A 24,597-nucleotide genomic window follows, 5' to 3' on the forward strand; every position below is an offset into this window, starting at 1 on the left:
CTCTGGGTCTCAGTCTTTCAGGACCTGCCTGGTCCTGCCCCCTCTCCCTCCTGTCTCCCCACCACCAGCCCAACCAAGGTGGCAGGTCCAGCCCTCCAGCCTGGAGAATGGAGTAATCCGCCCCTTCCCCTTTTCCAGCTTCCTCAGAAGCCCCTGACAATGCCTTCCACCCTGAACCACACTGCACCTTGTTGCTAGGCTTTGGGCCGGCGGCACCTGGCTTCCATAGCGACGGGTGCTTAGAAACAAACGCCACATCTCCCAGTCCCACCACGGAGTCTTTGCAACCAAGCTAGCACCTGATCAATCAGGACAGGAAAACTGGTAGGCTCTAGGCTGCCTCCAGCTTGGGGAGGCTAGAGAAGAGGGAACAAAGGTCTCTGCTTTCTGGAGCTGGGGGACCACTGAGGTGGGAGTAGCTGCTCCAGTGTGGCCCTAAAACAGGAGGGGCCTGGAAGTGGGGATGGGCAGGATCTTGTGGAGAGCCAGCCTGTTACTGGGAGGCACAGGTTTGCCAGGGGCAAGGTTTGAGTTGCTACTCTACTATTTCTAGCTATGTGACTTTAGACAAATATCTCACGTCCCGGGACTTCAGTTTTATCAACTGTAAAATGGGGCTCATAATCTCAGGATTAAATGAGAGGATCAACTGAGTGGGCCTGGTGCTCAGCAGGTAGTTACTGATGGCAATGCCTTCCCTTCCCTTTTCAAGTTAAATTTTAATTAGCAGAGAGGAGGGCAATGGAACCCTCCTCTCTTCTAAGCCCCCATGGACAAGGATGTAAGTAAAAAGATGGAGGCTAGAATGCACCTCACATGTGCAGAAGTAAACTGGAGTTTGCTCTTACCTGGTATTCGTGAAGGCTCGAGCCCACAGACCACTGGGTTCATAGGGGCAGAAACCCTGATGTTGGAGTTCTGGAGCCCTGGCAATTAGAATAATAGAATGTTAAGATCTTGGGCGCCTACATCTCAGGACTCCAGGTTCTTATTTTTATAGAATGTAAGAAGCACAGACTTCAAATAATGGGGCGTTATAATAGAGGCTCTGATTTTCTTAGAACACAAAGCTCTGCTTGTTCTTGGAACCACACACTGGGGCCTCGCTATAAGACAGTTTCTCAGTTGGCAGGGAGTTTTCAGAGCATGAAGCCTTGGGTCCTTGTTACTGAGACTTTTTCTTTCTTTTTTCTTTTCTTTTTTCTTTTCTTTTCTTTTCTTTTTTCTTTTCTTTTCTTCTCTTTTCTTTTCTTTCTTCCTCCTTCCCTCCCTCCCTCCCTCCTCCTTCCCTTTCTTTTTCTTTCTTTCTTTCTTTCTTTCTTTCTTTCTTTCTTTCTTTCTTTCTTTCTTTCTTTCTTTCTTCTTTCTTTCTTCTTAGACTTTTTTGTGCTTTGCTAGCCCTTACGGTGTGTGCATGGGGGAGTGCTGGGGTCAGTGACTGACTGTAGCCTGAGGCACCTCTGGAGGAGGGCCAGCCCAGGAATAGCCAGTGAAGGAAAGCTGGGCAGCCTGTGGGCTACAGCTGTCCAGGCAGGGCTGGGTGGGACTCTGGATAGCCACTCTTGGGTGGGGGCCAGTCTACCGTCCTCCATCCACCCAGCCTGCCAGCCAAGGCTCAGGAGGAAGTATCCTAGGTCTGGAATCAGGAAAGCCCCCCAGCCCCACTAGGTCCAGCAGACTGGAAGGCAGGAGGCACCAATGAGAAAAGATGGGGTAGGTCGAGGCATAGAGGATGAGGAGTGGGCTCAGTGAGGGGGTGGGGCTTGGTGAGGGGATGGGGCTCAGCGGAAGTTGCTGAAGAGTTTCTCACATTGTACTCTCTGCTCTGCCCCAGGCTCCTAAGGATGATAGTTGGGGTTAGGGGAACCCAGGCACCTTGAACCCATTTACCTGTCCCTGGGGTAGGATAAGAGCCAAGAGCTCCTTTTCCTACCTCCGCCCAAAGCTGAGAAGATTGGTAGAGCTGCTGAGAAAGCTGGAATCTGCCACTTCTTTTGCTCATCTTCCTTCCTGGTTTCCATGGGAATTGTGGCTCAGAATAATCAGAGTTTGACAGGATGGTGCTGTAGGAGGAGTCAGCATCAGGCAGAGCCATCTCACAAGGGAGGGGGTTGGCTTCGAAGAAAGTGAGCTCCCTGTTTCTGGAAGTGTGCAAGCAAAGGCTGGATCACCAGTCAGGGTGACTTCAGAAGGGGGCTTCCATGGGGAAAGGTGGTCAGGAGGCCTCTTCTCTGGGCTTTGTGTGATTGGCCCAGGTGGCCCCACCTTCCAGACATCCCTGTGCCTCATTATGAGGGTCACAATGCCCTGGGATCTTCCCGGAGGAGCACTGGGTTGGATGGGGGAGGCACACAGGGAAGCAAATACAGTTGGGCAAATCCTACATAAGGGGAAAGACCAGGCCGGTAGGGAGATTCTCCCTCTGATTTGTATGGTTGATAGATGTCTTTTTGATCAACTCCTCTGGGTCGAGCTTTGTTCTAGGTGCTGGGGCCACAGAAATGAGCAAAACAGAGAGTACTGTCCCCTGGAGCAGACAGCACAGTGAGGAGGCTGAGCACCTGGCAGGAGTATGGAGGAGTAATGGGAGGTGCTGGCTGGAGGACTGGTGGCCGGGATGTATGGCTGAAGGCAGAGTTTGGGTGTAGCAGGAAAGGAAGTTTTTCGGGGGGCAGGGTGGTGGTGGGTGTGTGTTAAAGCTTTTGAAGTCCAAGACCAGGGCTCTAACTTTATCCTGTGGGCAATGGGGAGCCATGCGAGTGGGGCAGGCTCAGTCTTGGGTGAAGAAAAGATGACTCCAGCAGGCATGGGTGTCTGGGAGAAGGAGGTACAGTGGTCCTCGAAGGAGGCATGGGGGCAGGTGTGCCCACCTGTGCCTCTCTGTGTAGGAGCCATATGAGCATGTCTATAGGAAGGGATATGTGTAGGACTGAGAAGAGTATGTATCTGTGGAAAGACAGTGAGTGTGTGTATGATTGTGTATGGCCTATGGCAGCCTTTTAGCAGAAAGATCTTAGGGCTTATGGATGATAAGAAGCAGATACTTAGGCTGAAGGTGTGCCAAATCCCCTGAACCTCAAACCTAAAGTGTGCCAGCAGATCCTGGATTAGTCCTGGACTAGAATCGTAGGTTCCCTTCCTCTTCTAGGGTCATGGAGCCAGCCATCTTCTGCAGACAAGGCAAATGTATATGGAAATAACATGAAAATGATATGGAAATGAATGAGACCTGTGGCTGACCCACCCCAACCCCCTCATCCCACGGGCCTGAGTTCACTCACCCTGTGCTCTTTCATACTCAGAGCTGCTGCAGGGGCTCTCAGAGCGGGCCCTGACCACCCAAAGCCCAAATTTGTATTGTCCCCAGTACCTGCCTATGGCCAGATTCTTTCCCTATGAGGGAAACCCTCACATCTGGAGCCACAGCCAACAGACACATAGAGCTGACCTGGGCTAGTGGCTACAGGTAGCTCCTCTGTTTGGTGTGGACTTGGATACACACAAACTCACACATATGTATTCACATTCACACATGAATGCATATATATATGTGTCATACTTGAACACTTATGCACACACACAACTGTACACATATCTGCATGTGTGCATACATGCTCACATCTGCACACGGACACATACCTGTTTGCATACACAGCATATGCACATTCTGTAGATACACATGTGTACACACACCTATTCAGCTCTACCATGGAAGTATCACACATCTTCACAAAGATACAAATTTATAAACCTGTACTCATACCCTCTTCCTCCCTCACCCATATCATGCTTGTGGACTTACACACATGCACACATGTGTAAGCTACCTAAGGGTGACTCACACCCCGTGGACTTTCCAGGGCTGAAGTGTTGAGGACAGGCTCAAATGGACCCAGAACCTTCAGAGATGTTAGCTTCCTCCAGGATGCTTCTTAGATTGTTCCTTTGCAGGGCCCCTTGGATGGTGGAGCCCTCTTTTTGTCCATGGGCTCCACTCCAAGTTATGGAGAGACTGAGTCACACACACTCTCTCCTACAATCTGGTCCTTGCTCAGTCCTTGGGCCTAGTGCGCCTGAGCAGGCCTGCCTACTCAGGAGAGCTGCCTTCTGCCCAGCTAGGTCTACCTGGATCCTGCCTCCCTCTACATGAGCTGCCTAAGCCCTTAAAGAGATTCAGGCCAACCTTCACAGCTCCTGAGAAGTCTGAGGCCAGAGAGGGCCAGAGCTTTGCCTGAAATCACCCAGCATGTCAGAGTAGGGCTGAGGTTTGAACCAGAGCTTCCAGTAGTCTGGTCATGGTTAACAGCAACAGGATAGATGAATGTTGGGCACGTGACAGGCTCATGGAAGGACACATGGTCATGGGGGATGGGAGCAGATCTGGGGTCTGCTGAGGGTGTGCTGATGCCACACTCTCAGATGGAGAGATGGCAAGCAGGAAAGTCTGCACACCAGTCCTAGGTAAGGACATGCTTTGTAAGCAGTGGCCCAAAGTTGTCATTATTAGGAACGAGGGAGGGCCGATTCCTGGACAGGGCCCGAGGGTAAGTGGGCCCAGTACCCAGGCTCTCAGCTGAGTCACCTTTTCCTAAAATACCCACTGTGAGGTAGATGGGCCACTGGGCAGCTTAGAGTCACCCATAATGTGGGGAGAAGAAAAGAGGTGACAGGAGGGGTTGGGCCAGCCATTCCTGTGGCAGAGATGAGCAGAAGGTTCTGAGACTGGGAATGGAGGGCCCTCAGTCACTGCATTGTTAGGGACAGGAGGAAAAATGGGAAAATCTATTTTTCTCACATGCCTTTCTTCAAGAGATGAATGAATTTAAGGCATAGATTGGAGTCAGACAACCTAGGTTTGAATTTTGGCTCCATTACTTACTAGCTGTATAGTCATAGGCAAGTTACTTAGCTGTATAGGCAAGTTACTTAGTCTTCCTGGGCCTCAGTTTTTCTTATCTGTAAAATACGGCTAATAATAGATCCTGCCTTCTACTGCTGTTAAGATGAAATGGGAGGCACATAGTAAGTGCTGAATAAGTGTTAAAGCCCCTCAAACACAGAACCCCTAGCTGCAGGTGTATATACTTAGTCCTTAGGAGCCATCCCTGACCCTTGATACCATGGGACCGAAGTCAACCAGGGACAAGATGCATAATCAAGGGTTTGTAAACCTGGCAATAAATTAGAATCACCTGGGAACATTTAAAAATATCTGGGATTTGGGGGGTGTCCAAGCCATGAGCCAAGGTGAGAACCCAGCTCAGAATCACAGAATATAGAGTTGAGGGAGTGGAGAAGTCCTAGTCTTGGAGCAAGGGTCACTTTCCAGCCATGAGAACTCAGGCAAGTCCTGTCACCTTGCCACCTCAAGGAGCCTAATTGCCTCTTCTGAGAGGGGACTGATTGAAGAATTTCAAAGATTACATGAGGAGATGTCTGCAAAAGTGCTTTGTACCCTGCCAAGCATCACAAAGAGGAGGAGGAGGAGGAGGAAGAAGAGAAAATTTGTTTTTTGAATCTGTGTTACCATTTCACAGATGGGACAAGTGAGGTCCAGAGAGGTGCAATAGCCTGCCCAGAATCACACAGCAAGTCTATGGCAAAGTTAGGACTCGCATCCTCTGAGGAGTGCTTGAATCTGAAGGAGTGACACAAAACAAATCTCTCTGAGTCGAAGGAGGCACAGACCATGTTCCTGGGGCCCCAGCTATTGAGCTATAGTATGAGAGACCAAGTAAGTTTTAAGAAGTAACTTCTCAAGAGGGGTGCCGTGGAGATTCTGCCTAGAGCTGGGAGCCCAAGAGATGGCAGCTGTGCCTGGCCAGGGTTGGCCTTGACTGAGGGATTTGAGATGGGCTCCACTGAAGAACCAGTATCTCTTGCCAATACCCTCCTGGTTACCTGTGTCCCACCAAGGCTGCTTGAGCCTAGGACTGACCCGGTGACAGGTGCTAGGGATTAACCAAGAGATTTGTGCACTGGGCTCAGACTCACTCTTTACAATAAGCTCTTACATTGGTCACCCTCTTTATAGAGCAAGAAACTGAGGCCAAAAAAGGCTAGAACCTTTACACATCTTAGCCCATGTAATTTTTTTTATAGTGTTAATAAGTAGGACAATTTGACCCCAGTTTGAAATTGCAGTAAAATACATTGACTTGGTCTGGATCACTTAGTGACAGAGATGCTTCCCCATCCCTCCCCATGCCTCCAGGCATGACTCCCAGGAAAGACACATCAAGGGGAACTCATAGGACTAAGGTAGCCTCCTGGAGGAGGTGTGCCTCTGCCTGGCCCCTGAATGATAAGTAGACTGACAGGATATGGAGGGCACTGAGGTGGGGGGGGGGCATGGGTAAGGCCTGGAGGTGAGAATGAGTCATTCACCCATCTGAGAAGAGCAGGAAGTATAAATTTAAGGAATGGTGATGAGAGGGTCAAAGCTGGAAAAACAAGCCAGTTCTAACTTAGAGTCTGCCATGTCAGGCTGAGGGGTTGGCTCTATTGTCCTGGTGGTAGAGAGTCACTGCAGGTGTTTGAGCAGAAGCCACATGTCCAGAGCTGGGCCTCAGAAAGAAAGGTGGGAGAAATCCTGTCATGAAGGAGCTGCTCCTGGGCTGGTGGCACAGCCTGTGTGCCAGGTGCCTGGACTATGTCCAAGACTGGGCTCAGTGACTCAACATTGAGGAAATCACTCCCCAGGGAGAAAGGGCCCAGATGAATCAGCCCAGTGAGGTGGGGAGGCTGGGAGGCTGGGGGCTCACTGAGTCACCCTTCAAAGGGGGAGAGGAGAGTTGCAGAGAGAGGGGTCTGCAGTGCGGTGGGAGGGATTCAGGTCAGACCACAGCAAGGGCTGTCAGAATTGGCTGCCTTTCAGCATTGATTCTTCTGGCAGTCTTGTGAAAGAGATGGGAAAACTGAGGCCCAGAAACCGGGGAGGGGATCTGACCAAGGTCATGCAGCAAGTCGCTGGCAAAGGCCAGGCGCACGCTCCATTCCAGACACGTCGCACCGCGGCAACCGATCTTATGCCAAGAGGCTAGGAACCGGGTGCGTCCAGGCAGTGAGCTGATCCGGGTGACCCTCCCCACTCCCCACCCCCCAGGCAGACGGCAAATAGGGCCGGGCTGCGCCGCAGCGATGGAACAGCAGAGGGCGCAGGAGCGTCACGGCTGTAGCAGGCGCCTGAGCGCAGAGGCCGCTCTGCGGAGAACTACGCTCCCGGCGCGCGGGTCCCACCGCAAAATTGTGGATTGTGTGGCGCTGGGGCCTGCACTCTCTCCGGCTTCTCAGGACGCCAGCGCAGACCTGCCTGCCCAGTGTTGGGGTCCCAGTGCTCCTACCCCCTACTCAGAAGTGATGCGCCTATCCGTGTTTGCGCTCGTGTCTGTGCGCACGTGTCTCCTCACAGATTTGCTGCTGTTCCCAGGGCCTGTCCGTCTCCGAGCGACCTCTAAAATTCTCCCTGACTTCCCCCCTTTTTCCTGGAAGAGGAGAAATCCCAGAGCTCCTTGTACTGTGTCAGCGGCACCTTCCCCTCTATTCCACCCCCGCACCCTCCTTCACTGCGCTGGGCTCTGGCTTGGCTCCAGGACTTTCTAAGTGGTGGGGGGAGAGGATATGTTAGGAAGGGAGAGGGGCTCTGAGAGGCCACCCCTGCGAGGTAGCGAAAGGAGTGGCAAAGGGGCAAGAGAAGGGGAGCGGAGGCTGGGGGCCAGCTACCTGGCGGAGATCCTAATAGCGGACGAGATGGAAGACTTGAGAGCGGAGAGATAAGGGAGGTGAAATTTGGTGGGGGATCTGGTGGAGTCCGAAGATCGGACTAGCTGAGAGGTGCTGTCCAGGGTTGCGGGGGGAGTGGGCGGGGCTCGGTGGCCGTGGGGCGGGGAGTGGGCGGTCCGGGGCGGGGCCCTGGAGGACAGTCGCGCGGACTTAGGGAAGCTATCGCGGACGCACTGACCGAGCGCAGCGGCGGGGCCGGCGGACGGGCGGGCGGGCGGCTGCGAGCATGGTCCTGGTGCTGCACCATATCCTCATCGCTGTTGTCCAATTCCTCAGGCGGGGCCAGCAGGTCTTCCTTAAGCCGGACGAGCAGCCGCCGCCGCCATGCGCCGACAGCCTGCAGGTAAGGGAGCCCCCGCCCGCGCTGGGCACGCGGAGAAGCGGGTGTCCGGCAGCGCCCAGCCGGGTCCTTGGCGGAGCGTGCAGTCGCCGACTTCATGGTCCACCCTGACACTGAGCTTTCCTCAGGATGGGAACCCCTCCCCTAGTTCTGATTGCAGCCCAGCCCGGAAGCCCATGAAGCCCCAGCTCACAGTCCAAACCTCACCTCAGACTCTGATCCGGGACCCTACCCCAAGCACTGAACTCACAATCCACAGTGAGACCCTAATCTACACCAACAGCTCTGTTTAAGTCTGTAACCCCCTGCCTCCCCGGTTAGTGGAGGATCCCTGCCCAGACCCCTGAACTGCCACCACATATATCAGACTCCACGCATACCAGAGCACTCAAGCCCCTTGCTCTCAGCCAGGACCCCACCTCCGAGCTGGGCCTCACCCTAAGCTCCTGAATCTTCACTCCACAGCCTCATCTGTTCCCCCAAACAGATTCCCATTCAAACATCTGGACTTCAGTCCTCACCTGGGACCGTACCCTGGGGTCCAAACACCTCTTACATTATGGTTTCTCTTTCTTCTGCAGGACCCACCTCCCACCCTGTTCCTGCTTTCCCTCCTTCGTTACTGAATAGAAGCTCCCTGGTCCTTTCCACCTAGTCACACTGTCTCCTCCTGTGTCTCTCTGGGTGTGGTGGTCCCACTTTATTCTCTAGTTTCTCCTCCGGCTTCTCTGAGCCTTTCTGGATGTCCTCTCTTTCTCCTTCTGTTTCTCTTGTTTGGCCTCTTTTGCCCATGTACCCACCTCTCTTGGTCTGTCTGTCATTCGCTCCCTCAATTTCTCTAGGTCTCTATCTTTGTTCTAGGGTCTCTCCCTGTGGTCTTCCCTTCCCCATATACCTGCCTCTGCTTTTGGGTGAGGAGGGGCCAGACTCAGAACGCTGGGCCAGTTCCCCAGGATCTCCTTTCCTCCCATGTTGTCAGGCATGGCATTGTGTGGGCGCTGGTGGAAGAGACTAAACATGGAATGCGCAGCCCTTGGGTGGTGTCCAGGGAAGTAAGGCGGGTGGGGGTGGTACATCGGGGCACTGGGGTTCATAACTTACCAACCCCCTCATCCCTGCTGCCCCGGTCTTGACTGAGGGCAGTTGGGATTTGGGGATGGGGGAAGGGAAGAGTAAACTGCACTTTGTTGTCAGTCACCTGTGGTGGGAGATAGATGTCCAGGGCTGGGTGATTCTGGGGTGTGTGTTTGTGTAGGACAGGCTGGGTTGCATGTGTTGGGTGTGCCTTTCGTGTGATCATGTGTGTTGTTTCATGTAGCATTGCATACGTCATCGTGAGTGGGCTTATTTGAGGGCATTCTCTGGGGTTTATGGAGAGTGTAAGGATTGTGAGTGTATGGTGTTGCATGCCATGTGTGGCTAGGGAGGCTGTGTTGTGGGTGTGGAGTGGCATCTGTATATATATGACTGGCGTGTGTAGGGAACTTCTGTGTATGTGGTTGTGTGTCTATCATCGTGGGATGGAGTTGTAGGGGCAGCTTGCACGGGAGATTGATTGTGTGGTTGTGTATGTTATTGGCTCTTGTGTGTAGCCAGGAATAGGGACCTAAGAGAAGCTTTCATTCGATGTCTTAGCAGAGGGGGTGAGGGTAGGGGGAGCTGTGTGTGCCTGAGTGTGTTTGCAGCCTAAGTGACTGGCATAGAGTCACTGCATACAACCTGGGCTTGCTTGGGGAAATAGATTAGGACCTGTGTGTTGGTGTTTAAGGGTCATGTGTCTGTGTGGTGGCTGTTTGAGCAACTCTGGGTGAGAAAGAGTGCAGCAGCCAGGGCTAAGGGGTCCAGGGCAAGGAGCCGGATGACTGTGTGTGCACGTGTGCGTGTGTGCGCACACGCGTGTGCACGTGCATGTCCATGTGCATGTTGGGGAGAGGCAGTGTGCAGGTAGGATTGTCTATGCTGAAGGGTTGTGTCCACAAATGTGTGACATTTAGTGTGACATTAGGTGTACACATTATCTATGCAGGGTGTGTCTCTATGGGTGACATGTGTGTTGAATTTAATTGTATGTGTGTCTCTGGTTAGGTAGGTGAGTGCGGGGTGTGAGGTGCATGGTGGGAGGTTGAGTGTGAGTGTGAGTGCAGTGTGAAGTGTGGGTGTGTGAGCTATGTGACTTTTTGGTGCGACGTGTGGATTAAGTGATCTTTTCTCCTATTGAGCTGTTTATGTGTGTGGTGAGGAGTGTGTGAGGGGTGTCCAGGAAGATAAGAGGTGTAGGGGGTGTTGCAGGCTGTGGAATGTGCTGTGGGGGTAAGGCAGTGTGTGCATGAGGTGTGTGGGGTGAGGAACAAGGTACGTAATGTTGGGGGTATGGGGAATCCAGCAGGTGTCCTATAAATGTTTGTGGAGTGACGTATGTGAACAGGGAGAGCTTGGCTGCCATCCTGTCCTTGCTTCCCTCCCAATTAGGTCCCCAGAGATGCCCAGTGACGTTCTCGAATGGCTTCCCCAGGCCAGGCTGCGTCTACCCTTTGCCCTTCATCCTCCTTGCTTTGACCAAGGCCTTTGTCTTGGGTTTCCGGCTGAACAGGCGCTGGACAGGCAGGCGGTGGGCGATGTCGCAGTCCGGGAACCTTTGTTCTTTTCCTCTTAGCCTGTCTGGTGTTTTGAGCCGGGATTTGGAGGGGGGTGGAGAGAGGATGCACGTGTCATAGGTCACTGTGCTTACTACCATCTCGCAGTGCTCCACAGAGAGGAGGAATTCAGGCGCAGGCAGCGAGACTCGGGTGGTATCCCCAGTGGCACCTCCTTGATGCAAGAGCACCTTGGGCCAGGCAGGCTTGGAGTTGGGCGAGTCTGCCAATCATGAAGTCTTAGTCCCCTGGGTGGCCCAGTGCCCTTCCTGACTCACATCATCTTTGGGGTGCTGAGCAGCCGAACACTCCTTTCTGCATGCTGACCTGTCTTCTTCCCTTTTCTGCATGACCCTCAGTTAGGGTCTCTTGGCTGGGAGACAACCAAAAAGACCTTAGTCTATCTCCACTTTTTTTGCTCCACTTCTAATGGAGGAAATAGTTCCTGTTCTCACAGAGACCCTTATCTGAAAAAGGAGGCCTGGTCATACCTTTGGTGACCCTTTAGTCTGATGGGGGAGATCCTTTCAGTAGGAGGGTCCAGGTCATATTCTTAAAAGAAAGGTATGAGGAAACCTTACTGGGCAGCCTGCCAACAGGTATTGGAGAGCATGAAAGGCCAGGACTCTATACTGTTAGAAGACACAGACTATCAGAGTCAATCAGGGGAAGGGGCTGGGGGCCAATGCATCACATTCCAGAAGGTCCTCTGAAGTGAGCGGTCTTGGGCTGGGCCTCGAAGGGGGTATTGGGTGAACTGAGACATGCGACCTGGGGCTAAAGAAGATTCTGGCCCAACTGGAAAAAGGGATCTTGAAGGCAGCCAAGCAATACTGTCTGACTTTAGATGGCCATTCCTGGGCCTCCAGCCTTCTCAAGCTTTCACACCCAAGGTTTTGGCCCATCCCACTGTCTTTGGCTAGAATCATCATCATCATCATCTTCTTCTTCTTCATCATCGTCATCATCATCCTTAGGCAGCTCTTTCCAAATTCCGAGCTCCTTTCACAGATGTCTCATTTAACAGATTAAATCATTCAGTTGTCTAAAAGCATTTATCGAGCACCTGCTACGCACCAGGCAGGCACAATTTTAATTGCTAGGGTCATATCAGTGACAAAACAGGCCTTATGGGGCTCCCACCGCCTGTGTCTGAGAAACCCCATCTTCCTGGCCCAGCCACACTGTCAGCCCCCAGGCCCTGGAAAGACATTCTGATTTCTGTGTTTTCCCAGTCTGATATGCACCTGGTTCAATAAGGCTTCCTCTTCAGAAGCTGGGTCAGGTCTGCCCATCCCATGTGTCTTGAGCTGGACTTACCATCGTCCAGATGCTCATATCAGTCATCAGATGTTCATAACCTCCTGTAGAATTCAACTGCCAGCTAGGGAAACTGAGACCCAGACTGGGGTAGGGGGAAGGACTTAGGAAGCTTCCTCTTTAGACCCTCCTTTTACCAGCATTACCAGAAACTGAGGAACGTCAGGTGACTTGCCCAGGTTTCACAGTAAGGCGGCAGGGCTGGTCCCAGAATATAGCTCTCCTGGACACCAGGCTGGGCTCTGGCCCCAGCACATGCTGCTCCCTGGCTGGCCTCCGTGCTGCCTGTGGCGGGTAAATGGTTATTAATGACCCCTCTGGCTAGGAGACAGGAAACGTTTCCCAGCCACAGCTGGGGACCTGCTCCCTGCCAGCCCCAGCCATCCATACCCGCCCTGGCCGTGGTGTCGGCATTGCTGTTATCTTCATTCTGCCTTGGCCTTCTTTGCTCCTCCTGCTCATCCACCTCCCACCTCCCTTTTTTCTTAGGGGCGAAGGACAAGAAGGGACGAACCTTCTCTTCTATATCTCTGCCTCTCTCCACTTTCTCCAACCTGATTTATCTCTACCTTCTTCCCTGCCCCAAACCAGCCAGAAGTAGCCCCTTTCCAGGAAGCTGTCCCTGAATGCATTGCCAACCCTCCAGTGGCCCTGTCCTGGGCGTGGGCCACTGAATCTCCCCTATTGCAGACTCTGGTCCCACCCTGATGGTCTGCTCTGAAGCCCCTAAGGCTGGGCTGGGGACTTTCTGTGGCCTGTCCTCAATTGCTACTCCAGATGCTTCTTCCAGGAAGTCCCCGGCTCAGATCAGGAATTCTCACTTCCTCTAAGCAACTCAGCCCTGCTGGTCTGTGTCACTCACTGTGTACTGCCAGGCTTTCATAGGTGGACATTAAGCAAGCACTTACTATGTGTCCCTAACAGAGAGGGAAGGTAGAGGTGAGCACAGTGTGGGCCTTAAAGTTCTGCCACACATTACCCCAAGTCTGATTAACAGCGCATCTGCTCTGTGGCAGGGAGACAGACCTAGGTATCAGGGTTAACAATGGGCAAGTGATGGGGTTGGGGAGGGGCACAGGCAAGGACTGATGCCAATAGACTGTGTAGTGAGGGCAATGCTGGACAGAAACTCTGGAGCCGTGGTGGGACAGAACCGGGACCCTGATTCAGCCCAGAGTGGGAGAGAGGGGCAAGTTGGGGAGCTTCCAGGAGGAAACATATCTAAGCTGAGAGCTGAGGAATGAGCCAGGAGAAAGTTCTGGACACAGAGAAGGAAAGAGTGGCGAATGTGAAGCTTGCTGGCGACGGACAGGGAGGAAAGTGGGGTTCTGCAGTCCCCGCGGAGCTGGATCCTGAACTACCAGGGTGGCTGAATCGGTGGGTTGGAGGAGTGGTGATAAAGCGTCAGGAGAGGCTTGCAAGGCCGGTAGGGACCAAATTCTGCAGGGCTTGTAACCCATGTCAAGGAGTTTGGACATTTTCCAAAGGTAACTGGGCGCTGAGGGAAGAGTCGAAAGCAGAGCAGGGATGGCTCAGGCTTGTGTGCTAAGGAGTCCCCCAGGGCCGTGAGGTGGAGAGTGCATGGGCGGGGGCAGGAGGTTGGGCCGCCTGTGTGGGGACCGGTGCAGTGAGGTACAGACAAAGGGTGATGACGCTGGGACATGGAAATGTCAAGGATAGAGGGAAGGGGACAGAGGGATGAGGAGTGGAGGAAGGAGCCTGTCATCAGTAGAGGTGAAGGGATGGAGGGAATGTGGCCCCCCGTGTCACATGAGGGAAGACAGAGTTTGAGGGCAGATGCCTGGGCCTGTGTCAGGGCCCTCCAAGGACCGAAAGGTCTCGGGAAGGCCTCCCAGGTCAGGAGCATCGAGGCTAAATGGAGACCAGGAGACCATGGGGCCTCGGATCTGCCCTGGGCAGAGAGCGTTCAGAATTCAAAAATTAGAGCAATCTGTGAAATGCAATGCTTAATAAAGTTCGAATCAAACAATATATGAATACATTCCAAAATAAGTTAAAATGTAAATTTATAAAAGTGCTAAACATATGTGGTGGTTCTAATATCACTTGCAACCCTCAACCACTTCCCTCCACTTGGGATCTGGCCTCCTAGAAGCTGCTGCCTCTGGTGTGGCTAGACCCTGGCGGGCTCCAGGACCTTCCAGTCTTGTGTTCAGGGCACCTCATCTGGGGAGCCTGCCCTCTGGCTGGTGGCTTCAAGTGGCAGGCATTTTGCTTTTCCTGTCTCCCATCTTGAGAGAATTGGTCCCTCGAGTTCTCTTCATGATTGCCATTATTTTGGAGGTCTAGGTACAGAGCTAGGGCAGAGGGAAGGGTGAGGGAGTTGCAGGAGCAGAGGGTAACTTTCAGACAAGTTGCTCAGTTTCCAGAACATTGTAATGTTGAGGTCCCACCTTGTTATCTTGGGGTTGGGCTCTGCTTGGCTCCCGCTCTTCTAATCTTACACAGGCCGTTTTCTAGGCTGCATTTTCTCACCTGTAACAGGAGGAAGTCGGGGTCCATCTCTCCAAGGCAGGGGTGCATGAGCTCTAAGGACGGATGACTGAGAATTCAACATTGTCAGTGTACGGGGTTCTAGCCGTCCACCAGTCTCAGCTCTCAGCCAGGGCTGTGTGGAGGCGTGGTTGTGTGATTCCGACATTCTGTGACTTTAAGACGCTGAGATTCCAGAAGCCGAAGATGCGGACATTCTGTGAATCCAGGATTCTAGGATTTGATGATTCAATGATTCTAAATGGGGCTGCTGGGAAGAGCTGCAACCACCTGCCTTGTTAATGTCGATGTTCAGTTATTAAAACAGAACAAGTAGCAATGGAGACAGATAGCTTCTCGGGGTGGTGAGAGAAACTCACCCCAAGTAAGAGAGAGAAGGAGGGGCCAGGCTTGCATCAGGGGTGATGGAGACCCTTTCAACCTGGATCGCACAGGCTGTTTCTCCTGTGACAGAAAATTTTTTCTGTGTGCACATGTGAGGTCTGCCCCTCTCTAAGCTTGCAGGGTAGAGTCATTTCCTTCATCCCCCTGCCTCTATTCCTCAAGCATTTTAGACTGTGGCAGAGAGGAGTGTCCTTTTCTCCCAGACCCTGAAGTCTCTGGGAAGAAATGTTGATAGTGGAGGAAGGAGAGGCCTGCTAACCCCTGCCCCTGTCCCCAGCAGCCCCGGCCTGAGGGGGAAAACAGGACATGAATATTTCCTGGACACAGACACAGAAACGTACAAGCCCCTGCCTTTTAGGACCCCAAGTACAAGAGCCTCAGACTATGACAGTGGCCAGAGCAGCCAGAGGGGCAGTGTGGGCACTGGCTGATGACCCATTAGCACCCCTTGAGTGCACAGGCCAGGGAAGGAGGACACTGGAGGTGGCTGTGAGAGGGCTTGGGGAAGGGTCTCAGGCATCCTTCCTGGAGAGATGATGACATGGGTGATCCCCTGGGCATGCCTGGCACAAAGCCAGTTCATCTGTCCAGTGTCTCGCTGCCTCAAGTTGTGGACATTTCTTAACCCTTCTGCCAGAGTTGGGGCAGGGGAGGAACATTTAGGCTGGAGAGAAAGATTTCAGCCCTCTAGAGAGCCTACCCTGGCTGGGTCCCTCAGAAACCCAGTCCCACTGCATGATTCCCAGCCTGGTGGGTTTATGGATTAGGTGACAGAGGTTAGAAGTGGGCCCAAGTCACACAGCATAGCAAGGCCCAAAACCTGGCTTCCTGATTCACAGTCCTTGGTGCTCCCTATTGCCTGCAGCTCCCCCCTTTCTCTTGAAACACCTGTGGAGCAGGAGTGGAGGCGGGACTCAGGTTAGGAGGGCAGAGCCCTGGTCTATCACCCCTCCATCTTTCTCTTCCACAGGCCAGAAAGCAGATGGTGTGACAACAGCTGCTCCTTGTCATCCACAAGGCTCCATTGTCTACCACCTCCTGTCTTGGCCCTGAGAATAGTGTCTCCAGCAGGGAACCCTGCCACAGTGGGCCTCCTGGGGTTCTTCTCACATATCACTGGGTCACTCTCCTCTTCTTGCTGTCCCATCCTTCACGCTCATCTCTTATGAAGTCTTCATCTCTGGCTGTCTTTGTGTATCAGTCTCTCTCAAAAGATTGTGAGACTTGGAAGGGCCCTAGGAGATCATCAAGTCCTACCCTTTTATTCTTTAGATGTGGAAAGTAGCTCAGAGAGGAGAAGGTCCTCTCAGAGATGAGACGGTCCCCAGAGGGGAAGTTGCACAGTAGGTTGTGGCAGGCCCAGTTCATGGAAGCACACTGTTCTTGGCATCAAGTGTCTTGGGTTTGAAGACTGACTATGTTATGACCAGCCTGACAGGCTTCTCTCCACAGCCCTGAGCTGTTCTCCCTTCCCCTCCTTTGCCCAGACTACTCTCTTCTCTGTCACTGTGTCTGCTGCCCAGCTGACCCCTACCTTGGGCAGGTCTTGCCCTTGGGATATAGACCTGAGCTCCAGACTCCATAACTGGGATGCATACACATGGACATAGACACATTCAAGTACATACATGAATACATACAAGTCTCAAGTGAAAACCTGTATCTCGTAGTTAGGGGGCTGTCCTGGAACCTAGTGTTATTTTCCTTTGAGGCACCACACACCTCCTCCAGGAAGCCCCCCCCCCCCGCCCCAGGGCCTCTCTGCAGACTCTCCATCCCACTAGCTACTTTGTGACATCTGAGTTTTATGGGCCTGGTTACCCCTTAGTGACCCCCAGGGCATGGCTGAGTCTCCCCCTAGTGCTGGAGCCCCTCCTTCAGTGTTCCCTCCTTCTGTCTCCAGGAGGGGCTCAGCTTCCTGTGGCTGGGTGGGGAGAGCCTTGAGGTCTCCAGAGAACAATGAGACAATGGGGAAGTGATGACAGATGAGACCTTGCATCTTCCCCAAAGCAGGCTATGCCCTACCCCGAGCTCCTGGCTGGTCTCTGGTGCACAGCTGTGGCCTGGTCTGACCCCACACCTTTAACCTTTCAGTGCCAAGATCAGAGAATCAGAACCTCTGACCCCAACAGCCTCCATTCTCTAACTGGAGGCTGTCAAGCCTGGTCCCCAGCAACATATTAATGAGGTGGTGTAGGTACCCAGGCCTCTGGGAGGAGCGAGCTGGCCTGCTCTCACTTCAGGGGTAGGCAGGAGGATGGGTTTAAGGAGGAGTGGGTGGATCATCAGAAGCCAATGTAGAAAAGAAGGCTCAGCCTTGTGGACAAAAGGGATGGGCCGTGGGGTCAGCCACTTATCTCGGCCCTCGTCATTTCCTCTGCCGGACATAGCTGGGTTAGCAGGGTCATTGCACAGAGGGAAGGAACAAACCAGAGCCAATGCTCACCAGGCTACAGTGGACTCAGGCTCATGGACAGCCCTGTCATGGCCTGGCTGCAGTTAGTCCTCCACAGAGGCCCAGCCATGCGGCCATAGTCACCGTGGGAAATGGCTACATCTAGGGTCTGCATGCAGACCCAATCATCCTGGGCAACGCTCAGGCCCAGCTGCAGGCATGGCTGAGCAGGGAGACCTCACAGGACCCAAGGACATGTGGGACAACCAGACACCCTGCCACAGCCACACGACAAGCATCCACACACCAGGCGCAGCTGCTGTCATCCCTGTGGTAACCCAAGGATCCCAGAAGTCATGGGCAGGCGTCCAGGGCCTGGGCGAGAAGAGGGGGGCACCAGGCAGGGAACCCGGAACCATCTCCCATACCAAACTGTGCTCTCCCCCCAGCTCACTGAGTGCCTGAGCCTGTTTATTTCCTAGCAAGGATGGGTGCCTCATCCTCCCTCCCCTCTCCCATCCCCACCACATGCTTCCAAAGCTGCCAAATCAAATCAGCCCCTGCACCCGCGCCAGGCTGGCACGGCGGCCAGCAGCTGACGGGAATGGAGCCAGGCTCAGAATATCCCACCGCCTGTGCCTGTCCCATGCCTGGATGTGCTTGTCAGGTGGGGGTGGGGAGGGGCAGCCAGCCCTTGGGCAGTGCTTGGGAGAGGCTGAGGTTTCTGGGTACCACCTGGGTGGTGGGGTCCTAGAGATCATGTGAGCAGGTCCCTGGTGTGTCTACCAGGATTGAGGAGCTTTAAAAATGAGACACGGGTTGGGGCACCCAATTGGAGCCCAGGCAGGATTGGGGGCTCAGACACCTGATTGTATTCGTTTAGGACTCAAAGCAACCCTGGATGAGAGAGCTCAGCTGGACATTACAAATCCCATTTTATAGATGGGGAAACTGAGGCTTGGAAAGGAGGATTGAAGTTCCCTGGAGAGAAGCAAAAGTGGAAGGGGCCTGGGGAGGGGTAAAAATGTGGTAGATTCCACTTCGGAGGGGCTCCAGGCTGAAAGAAAGAGCTTGGCCCTATTTTCAGAGTCGAGGGGCATGGAATATGCCAGAGGTAGAAGTGCCCAGGGAAGCAGGGAGCAGGAAGGGAGTGTGGTAAGAGAGCAGGGTACAATCAGGCAAGACTCCCTGGACCAGGCCACCTGTGGACAGGAGGCCCTGGACCTGCTGGGGACTTGGGGTGGGGTCAGCTGGGGAGAGGGGGGAAAGGCTGGTAGGCCTGAGCCCTCGGCCTTCTTGTCTCTGCAGCCAGCCAGGACCTCCTTGCACAGGAGCCAGTGCCCCCAGGAAGTAGACACGCCCGACTGGAGGTGAGAGCTCAGCAAAGGGAGGAGTGGGTGGGCTTGAGGGGGTGGGGGCCAGTCCGATCATTGCCCCCACCCCTGGGAGGACTGGGAGGCTGGAGCTGAACCCCAGCCCCGCTGCTTCCAGCCTAGGGTCACCCCACATCAAGACCACCTCCCTCGCTCTATTACTGCCTGGGGTTCCCTTCCACTGAGGATCGGCTCCCATCCCAAGTCCCCTGGGAGTCATTTCAGCATTTCAGACTCCTCCCTCATCCTCCCCACCCTCCTCCAACAATTCCTGGTTGGTTCTCTACCCTAAGTATTTCATGACTTCCTCTCCTCTCCTCTCCATTCTTATTGCCTGCCCCAGTCGGGACTGTCTTCTCCCTGGACGCCTGGCTGGTGTTTGCTTTCAGATGCCGCCATCCTCGGTGTGGCTGCCAGAAGGATCTTTCTAACACACAAACTTGAGCTTGTCACTTTTCTGCTCAAAAATTCTCTGTGTTACCCATTTTCCTGTTCCTTCTGCCACTCCGGTCAGGCCACAGTCCTTCCTTCACCCATTCCTGCTTCCCCAGAACCATCCCTGCTGGCCTCTACCTGCCTCAACTTCCCAAATCCTTCTGGGCTCAGCTCTAGCCTTTCCTCCTCCAGGAAGCCCTCGGCGCCCTCGCATTCCCTCCTCTGAGCTCTCCTGCCCTGGCTGTCAGATGCTGGGGCATTCTGCTGTCTATGCCATTAGTGCTCTGTTTTCTCCATTATGTGACTCTGTATGACTTCCCCCTCTGAACTGTGAACTTCTGCCGTCTATGCCATTAGTGCTCTGTTTTCTCCATTATGTGACTCTGTGACTTCCCCCTCTGAACTGTGAACTTCTTGAAGCGGGGGCAGGGTGCGAGGAGACAGTGATCTTTTTCATTTCTGAGTCTCAGTGAGTCCATTTCCTTTGAGATGAAAGGTGCCATCCCCAGACCCTCACTGTGCCTTGGAGTGCCTCTTAGGAATCTTCAGTGCTCAGAGGGTCCTTGAGCAGCAGAAATGGGGTGGCCTGGGGACAGTGAAGGTTGGCACAGAGAAGGGGTGCGTGTAAAATGGACCGAGCAGAAAGACCAGCATGAGCCCACTTTCGTGCCTAGTCCTGGCTGAGAGGAAGGGGAGGCTGCTGCTGTATCAGCCCCTGCTCCGTGCCAGGAGCTTTAGACACTTTCCTTTCGATCCTCACAGCTTCTCTGAGACAGAAGCAGTTATTCCCTTTCCATATTTGGGGCCACAGAGGCCTAGTGGGGTCACATGGTGAGTCAGGGGCAGAGCCAAGCGGAGCCCAGATATGTCTCATGCCCAACCCTCACTTTCTCCCTGCCCTCCATTAAGATGGGAAAGAAGATGCCCACACAGGCCCTGGGACACAGGGGTCAGCATGGGCTCACTGTTGGGAAATGGGTCCAGGCCCTGAGAATGTTCCTATAGCTGGGAGCTGAGGAAGGGAGGGGGTGCTGTAAAGTCATTATTAATTTATTTATGGCCATGGCATTCCCAGAGTGATGGGAGCTCCCCCCGGAGCTGGGACAGATGGTGTTCCTGGGAGCCAACTGTGTCTCAGCAGCCACTGCCACCCGCCAGGAAAGACTGTATTTGTCATCCACCCAGGAAGCCATGAGGGTAGAAGGCTTTGGAGAAGCTGAGACCCTCCTGGGTGATGGGAGCTGGGCCCTGAGGGAAGGAGTCAGGCCCAGGCTCCTTGTTTATGCCTCTGTGCACGGCCCCCTTTGCCTACGCCCTTGGCCCTGTTCCTCACAAGTTCAAGTTCTGCCCCTCCTTCCCAGCCCCACCAAGCCTCGCCCTAGCTATGGTGCCTCTCTGGATCATTTCCATTTGCTCCCTTTGTCTCCGTTCTCTTTCCACCTTTCCTTTATCTGGGTCCTGCTGCTCTCTCCCTCAGAGCGGGATCTTGGCCTATGAGCCCCTCAGTGCTCAGCATTGTCCTGCCCTCACCACACACTCAGCCAGAAGATGGCAGGTGCTGCCTGGCCTCCTAGCAGAGTCTGCTGTATTTCTGGCTTCAGTTAGCACCCCATCCCAGATCCATGCTCAGCCCTTCTGGGAGAGATGGGCGCTGTCCTTGGGACTCCCTAACATAGAAAGAACAGGAATAGAGAGAATAGGGAATCTAGGGTGTTGCTCAGACTATAGGCACAGCTGGAGGGGATGAGGAAAGAGGAGTGGGGAGACAACGAGGAGCCCTCCTGTCAGGGTGAAGATGGGGAAGACCATATGGCCTCATCTAGTGGACAGACCATGGGGTAGGATGGACATGAGTTCAAGTCTCAGCTTCACTACTTGCTATGTGTGTGTGACCTTGAGCCAGTTCCTTAACCAGTGTGAACATCAACTTCTTTGCCTGTCAAGGGGATAAGAAACTCCATCATTATTGGGCATAATCACCATTATTGGACATAATCACAGCAGAGCTGCTAGAAGTCACAAGGACAGTATGTGTGAGGTGCCCGGGCCAGGCCTGGCCCACAGCAGGTCCTTGGAGGGAGTTGGCACCCTCCCTGTTTCCCTCAAGGGTGAGCTCCTTGGAGCCAGGACTAGGCTGTGCCCTGTGAGACGGGGCACACTGCAGGGCTGGGCTGGGGTCCATGGAGGTTCCGTGGGCATGGCACGTTCTGCTGGCACCAGCAGCGCGACAGCCAGGAGAGCATGACTGTCGGCACCCTTCCCCACCTAGCGGGTGTCTGTTCAGCACACCGTCTGGGGTGGCTCCCTGATCCCTGTGCCAGCCAGTCATCCTGGGGGAGGAGATCTTGGGGCTCAGCCTAGAATCTTCCTTTGGGACTAGGGCAATTACTCCCTCTGGATGTCAGGACTGAGGCAGTTAATGTAGCAAACTGAGCACTCTGAGTCTGTGCCCTCTTTGTGCCGGCTGCCCTAGCTGGGATGGGGGAGAGGCAGACGCAGACGAGGGCACAGGTATCCACACGGAGCACCTGAATGTGCTGCCCAGCACTGGCTCCTCTGTTGCTGCCCATGGAATAAGTAAAGACCACAGCCTCCGGCATGGCATTGCCGGCCCTGCCTGCTGGGCCCCCTCATGTCCTCCCCTTGCCCCCAGCCATGGCAGTGCTCTTCCCAGCTCTTCACAGCCTCCCCACCTTTGCTCGTACTGATCCCTCTCTCTGGAGTGCCTTGCCCTTTTTTCTCCACCTACTCCCTTTTCAAGCCCCAGATTAGATGTCAGCTCCTCTGCTAAATCTTCTCAGATTGCTCCCTCCACCTCAGGTCAAGTCAGTCTCTCCTCTTTCTTGGGTACTTACAGCTTTCCTGAGCTTACAGTTGGGTAACATTACCCCATATGGTTATTGTGAACACTCAGGGGTGTAGGAACCAAGGCCATCTCTTGTTTCTCCTAGCATAAGCCTGGTATATAGTTGGTACTCAATAAATGCTTTTTGATTAAATGAGAATAATTGTGAGGGGATGGGAGTAGTTCCAAGAAGGGGGCAGTTGCTGGATTGTTGTCAGTCTTGGAGACATCCTGGAGGAGGAAGCCTTGGAACTTTGAAAGATACGGAGGGTCAAGGCCACTGACTGATGAGGCCAGAGATCAGCTGAATAGTCAAAGCGGTCCATGCGCTCAGCTTCTGAGAAGACCACCTGAGGGCAACAGGGACCAGCACAGGACTGGGAACAGCAAATAGAGGAGCCTGGAACAAGGACTCAGCCCCGGCCGCCTTGTTACTGAGAACCGAGCTCCAAAACCTCTCTATTCCTGGGTCGATTTCTTCGCCTGGACTGAGGAATGTTGGTCTCAGGGTCTGGGGTGAGGCTGAGACTACAAATAGTGAATAAGTGGGCCCAGCATGGTGAGATAGTGGTAGGCAGGTACCAGGGTGGTCACGTAAGATAGGATTGTCATGGGAGTTGAGAAAGGCTTCATATGTGAAAGGAAGAGCTCGTGCCAGGGCATGCAGGCTGCATGATGCCAGGTCTCTTTGGGAGAAGGGCCAACATGTCCGTGGAGCTCAGGTGACTAGGTGAGAGCTTTGGAGTGAGGCTGGAAGGGCTGCTGCAGACAGGACTTTTCAGGCTCGTGTTTAAAATTTTTGAGTGAATGCTCCTAACTAGCAGATGCGCCAGCCTCCTCCTGGATTCTGCACATCAGGAGCAAGTGGCCTCGATGATGCTCCATGACCCAGAAGGAGCTGCTGCCAACAACTTGGCCGTCACATCTGGCATCCATAGGGGCCCTGAGGCCCTGCCATCTGTCTGCACCCACCTGTCGGGCTGCACAGGCCTGGGGTGTGCAGCGACTTGCGGCCAGGGAGGCGGGCTCAGCTGCCACCCCAGCCTGTCTGTTCATCCATCTGTCCCAAACCCTGATTTACTGAGGACAAGACAAAGATGGGCAGACACAGGTCCTGGCGTCAGAGAAGCCCGGTCTAAAGGGGAAGGCATCACATACCAGGGATTTACACCCAAAGAAGACACAAGCTTGGCCAGGCAAGGCTGGTGGCTAGGCCAAGGCTCAGTGAGGCCTTGCCCCCTTAAGGGCTTAGAAGGGAGGTTTAGAGAGAAGCTGGGACTGGCTCAGGGGCACAGCAAGCGGGTGGAGGCGGTGCTGAATTAGATGTAGGCCCAGGGCGAGGTTCCTCTAGCTGGCCCCTCCCCCACCACACTGCCTGGCCCTTGGCTGTAAACACAGAGAGAACAAGTTCCGTTTCCCGGGAAATATTTATCTCAGGCCGTGTGGGGAGCGTGCGCTGGCCTCAGCGTGTCCTTCCTGCGGGCTGGCTTGGGGCAGGAGGTGAGGGGGCTTGGCAGCTGTTGTGGGCAATCTGTGGGGCCCCCAAGGCAGAGCAGGAAGGGTGTGCCCTGAGGCTCCTTCTTGGAGCCAGAATCTGCATGCTGGTTTTGGGAAGACAAGGGAGCTGATAGGAGAGAAACTGGTTTTTCTCCAAATCCCACAACATAACCTTCTCTTTCTTAAGTTCCTGTCTTCATTCTTGTCAGCCCTGTTCTTGAGTTCCTGCCTCCAAGCCTTTGCTCCTGTCTGGTGCCTGGACCTGTTATGCCTTTTCTTCCTCTTCTTCCTATTTCCTGCCCTCAACTGGTTTCCTTTAGGAATTCTTCCCTAAGTCTCTAACCCCCAACCCTTTGTCCACCCCCATCCACTGTCTATTCATCTCCTCTAGCTCCCCGCAGCTTTAAACTGAGCCCCTAGATCAGCTAAGGTCTTGTCCCAAGCTGTTCAGACGATGTAGTCAGCTTCTTCCTGGCTGCCCAAGAGTACCCCTCCTGGGAAGCACAGGCCTGGGAATGGGGCAGGGCCCAGGGGCCCTTTCAGTGGAGCCAGCACAAGCTCAGGCACACAAGGATCCCAGCTGACTGAAAAGGGGAAAATCCCATAGGTCGAGCCAGAATGAGGCGGGCAGAGGGGCCCGGGTTCCTGCTGGCCGGCCCTTGGGCTTTGGGTTGTGTATCCCAGGCTGGGCCCGGCCTGATGGGGGCCCTGACAACAGGAAATCCTTGAAAGAACACGCAGTGGCTGAGGACTCTGAGCACAACAACAGGAAACAACCTTGACATGGGGCAGTAGCTCTGGCAATTGTGCCCTGTGGATGGGGGAGAGAGGAGCTGGTGGGACCCAGGGTGATGTCGAGGTGACACTGAGACACTGACTGCGTTCTTCTGAGTGTGTGACACTGAGCCTGTGGCAGGTGATATCGAGGCTGTGACCTCAGTCATGGGATACTGCGTGGAGAGTGGGGGAGTCACTGGGTGTGATACCGAGTGATACCGAGTGCGTGGCATCGCTTGTCAAAGACTGTGAGAGACAGTGAATGTGCCATGGAGTGTGTGACATTGTGATACTGTGTATAT

General features: G+C 53.9%; 1 protein-coding gene across 3 annotated transcripts in view; it reads left to right on the plus strand.

Annotated features, from left to right (window-relative positions):
* The window catches only part of PDE2A (phosphodiesterase 2A), a 95,083-nt gene that overhangs the window by 26,291 nt on the left and 44,195 nt on the right, over positions 1-24,597 (plus strand). The window contains exons 2-3 of one of the 3 annotated variants that reach the window (XM_016157976.2): positions 8,059-8,125; positions 18,677-18,738. In XM_016157976.2, coding sequence (XP_016013462.2) covers positions 8,107-8,125; positions 18,677-18,738 — 81 coding nt within the window. In that variant the 5' untranslated portion in view covers positions 8,059-8,106. Of the gene's footprint in view, positions 1-7,937; positions 8,126-18,676; positions 18,739-24,597 lie in introns of those variants that run through there. The other 2 variants (XM_016157975.2, XM_016157974.2) reach the window with 2 other exon arrangements.

Source organism: Rousettus aegyptiacus, unplaced genomic scaffold (genome assembly GCF_014176215.1).
Source record: "Rousettus aegyptiacus isolate mRouAeg1 unplaced genomic scaffold, mRouAeg1.p scaffold_m13_p_5, whole genome shotgun sequence".
NCBI classification, from domain to species: Eukaryota; Metazoa; Chordata; class Mammalia; order Chiroptera; family Pteropodidae; genus Rousettus; species Rousettus aegyptiacus.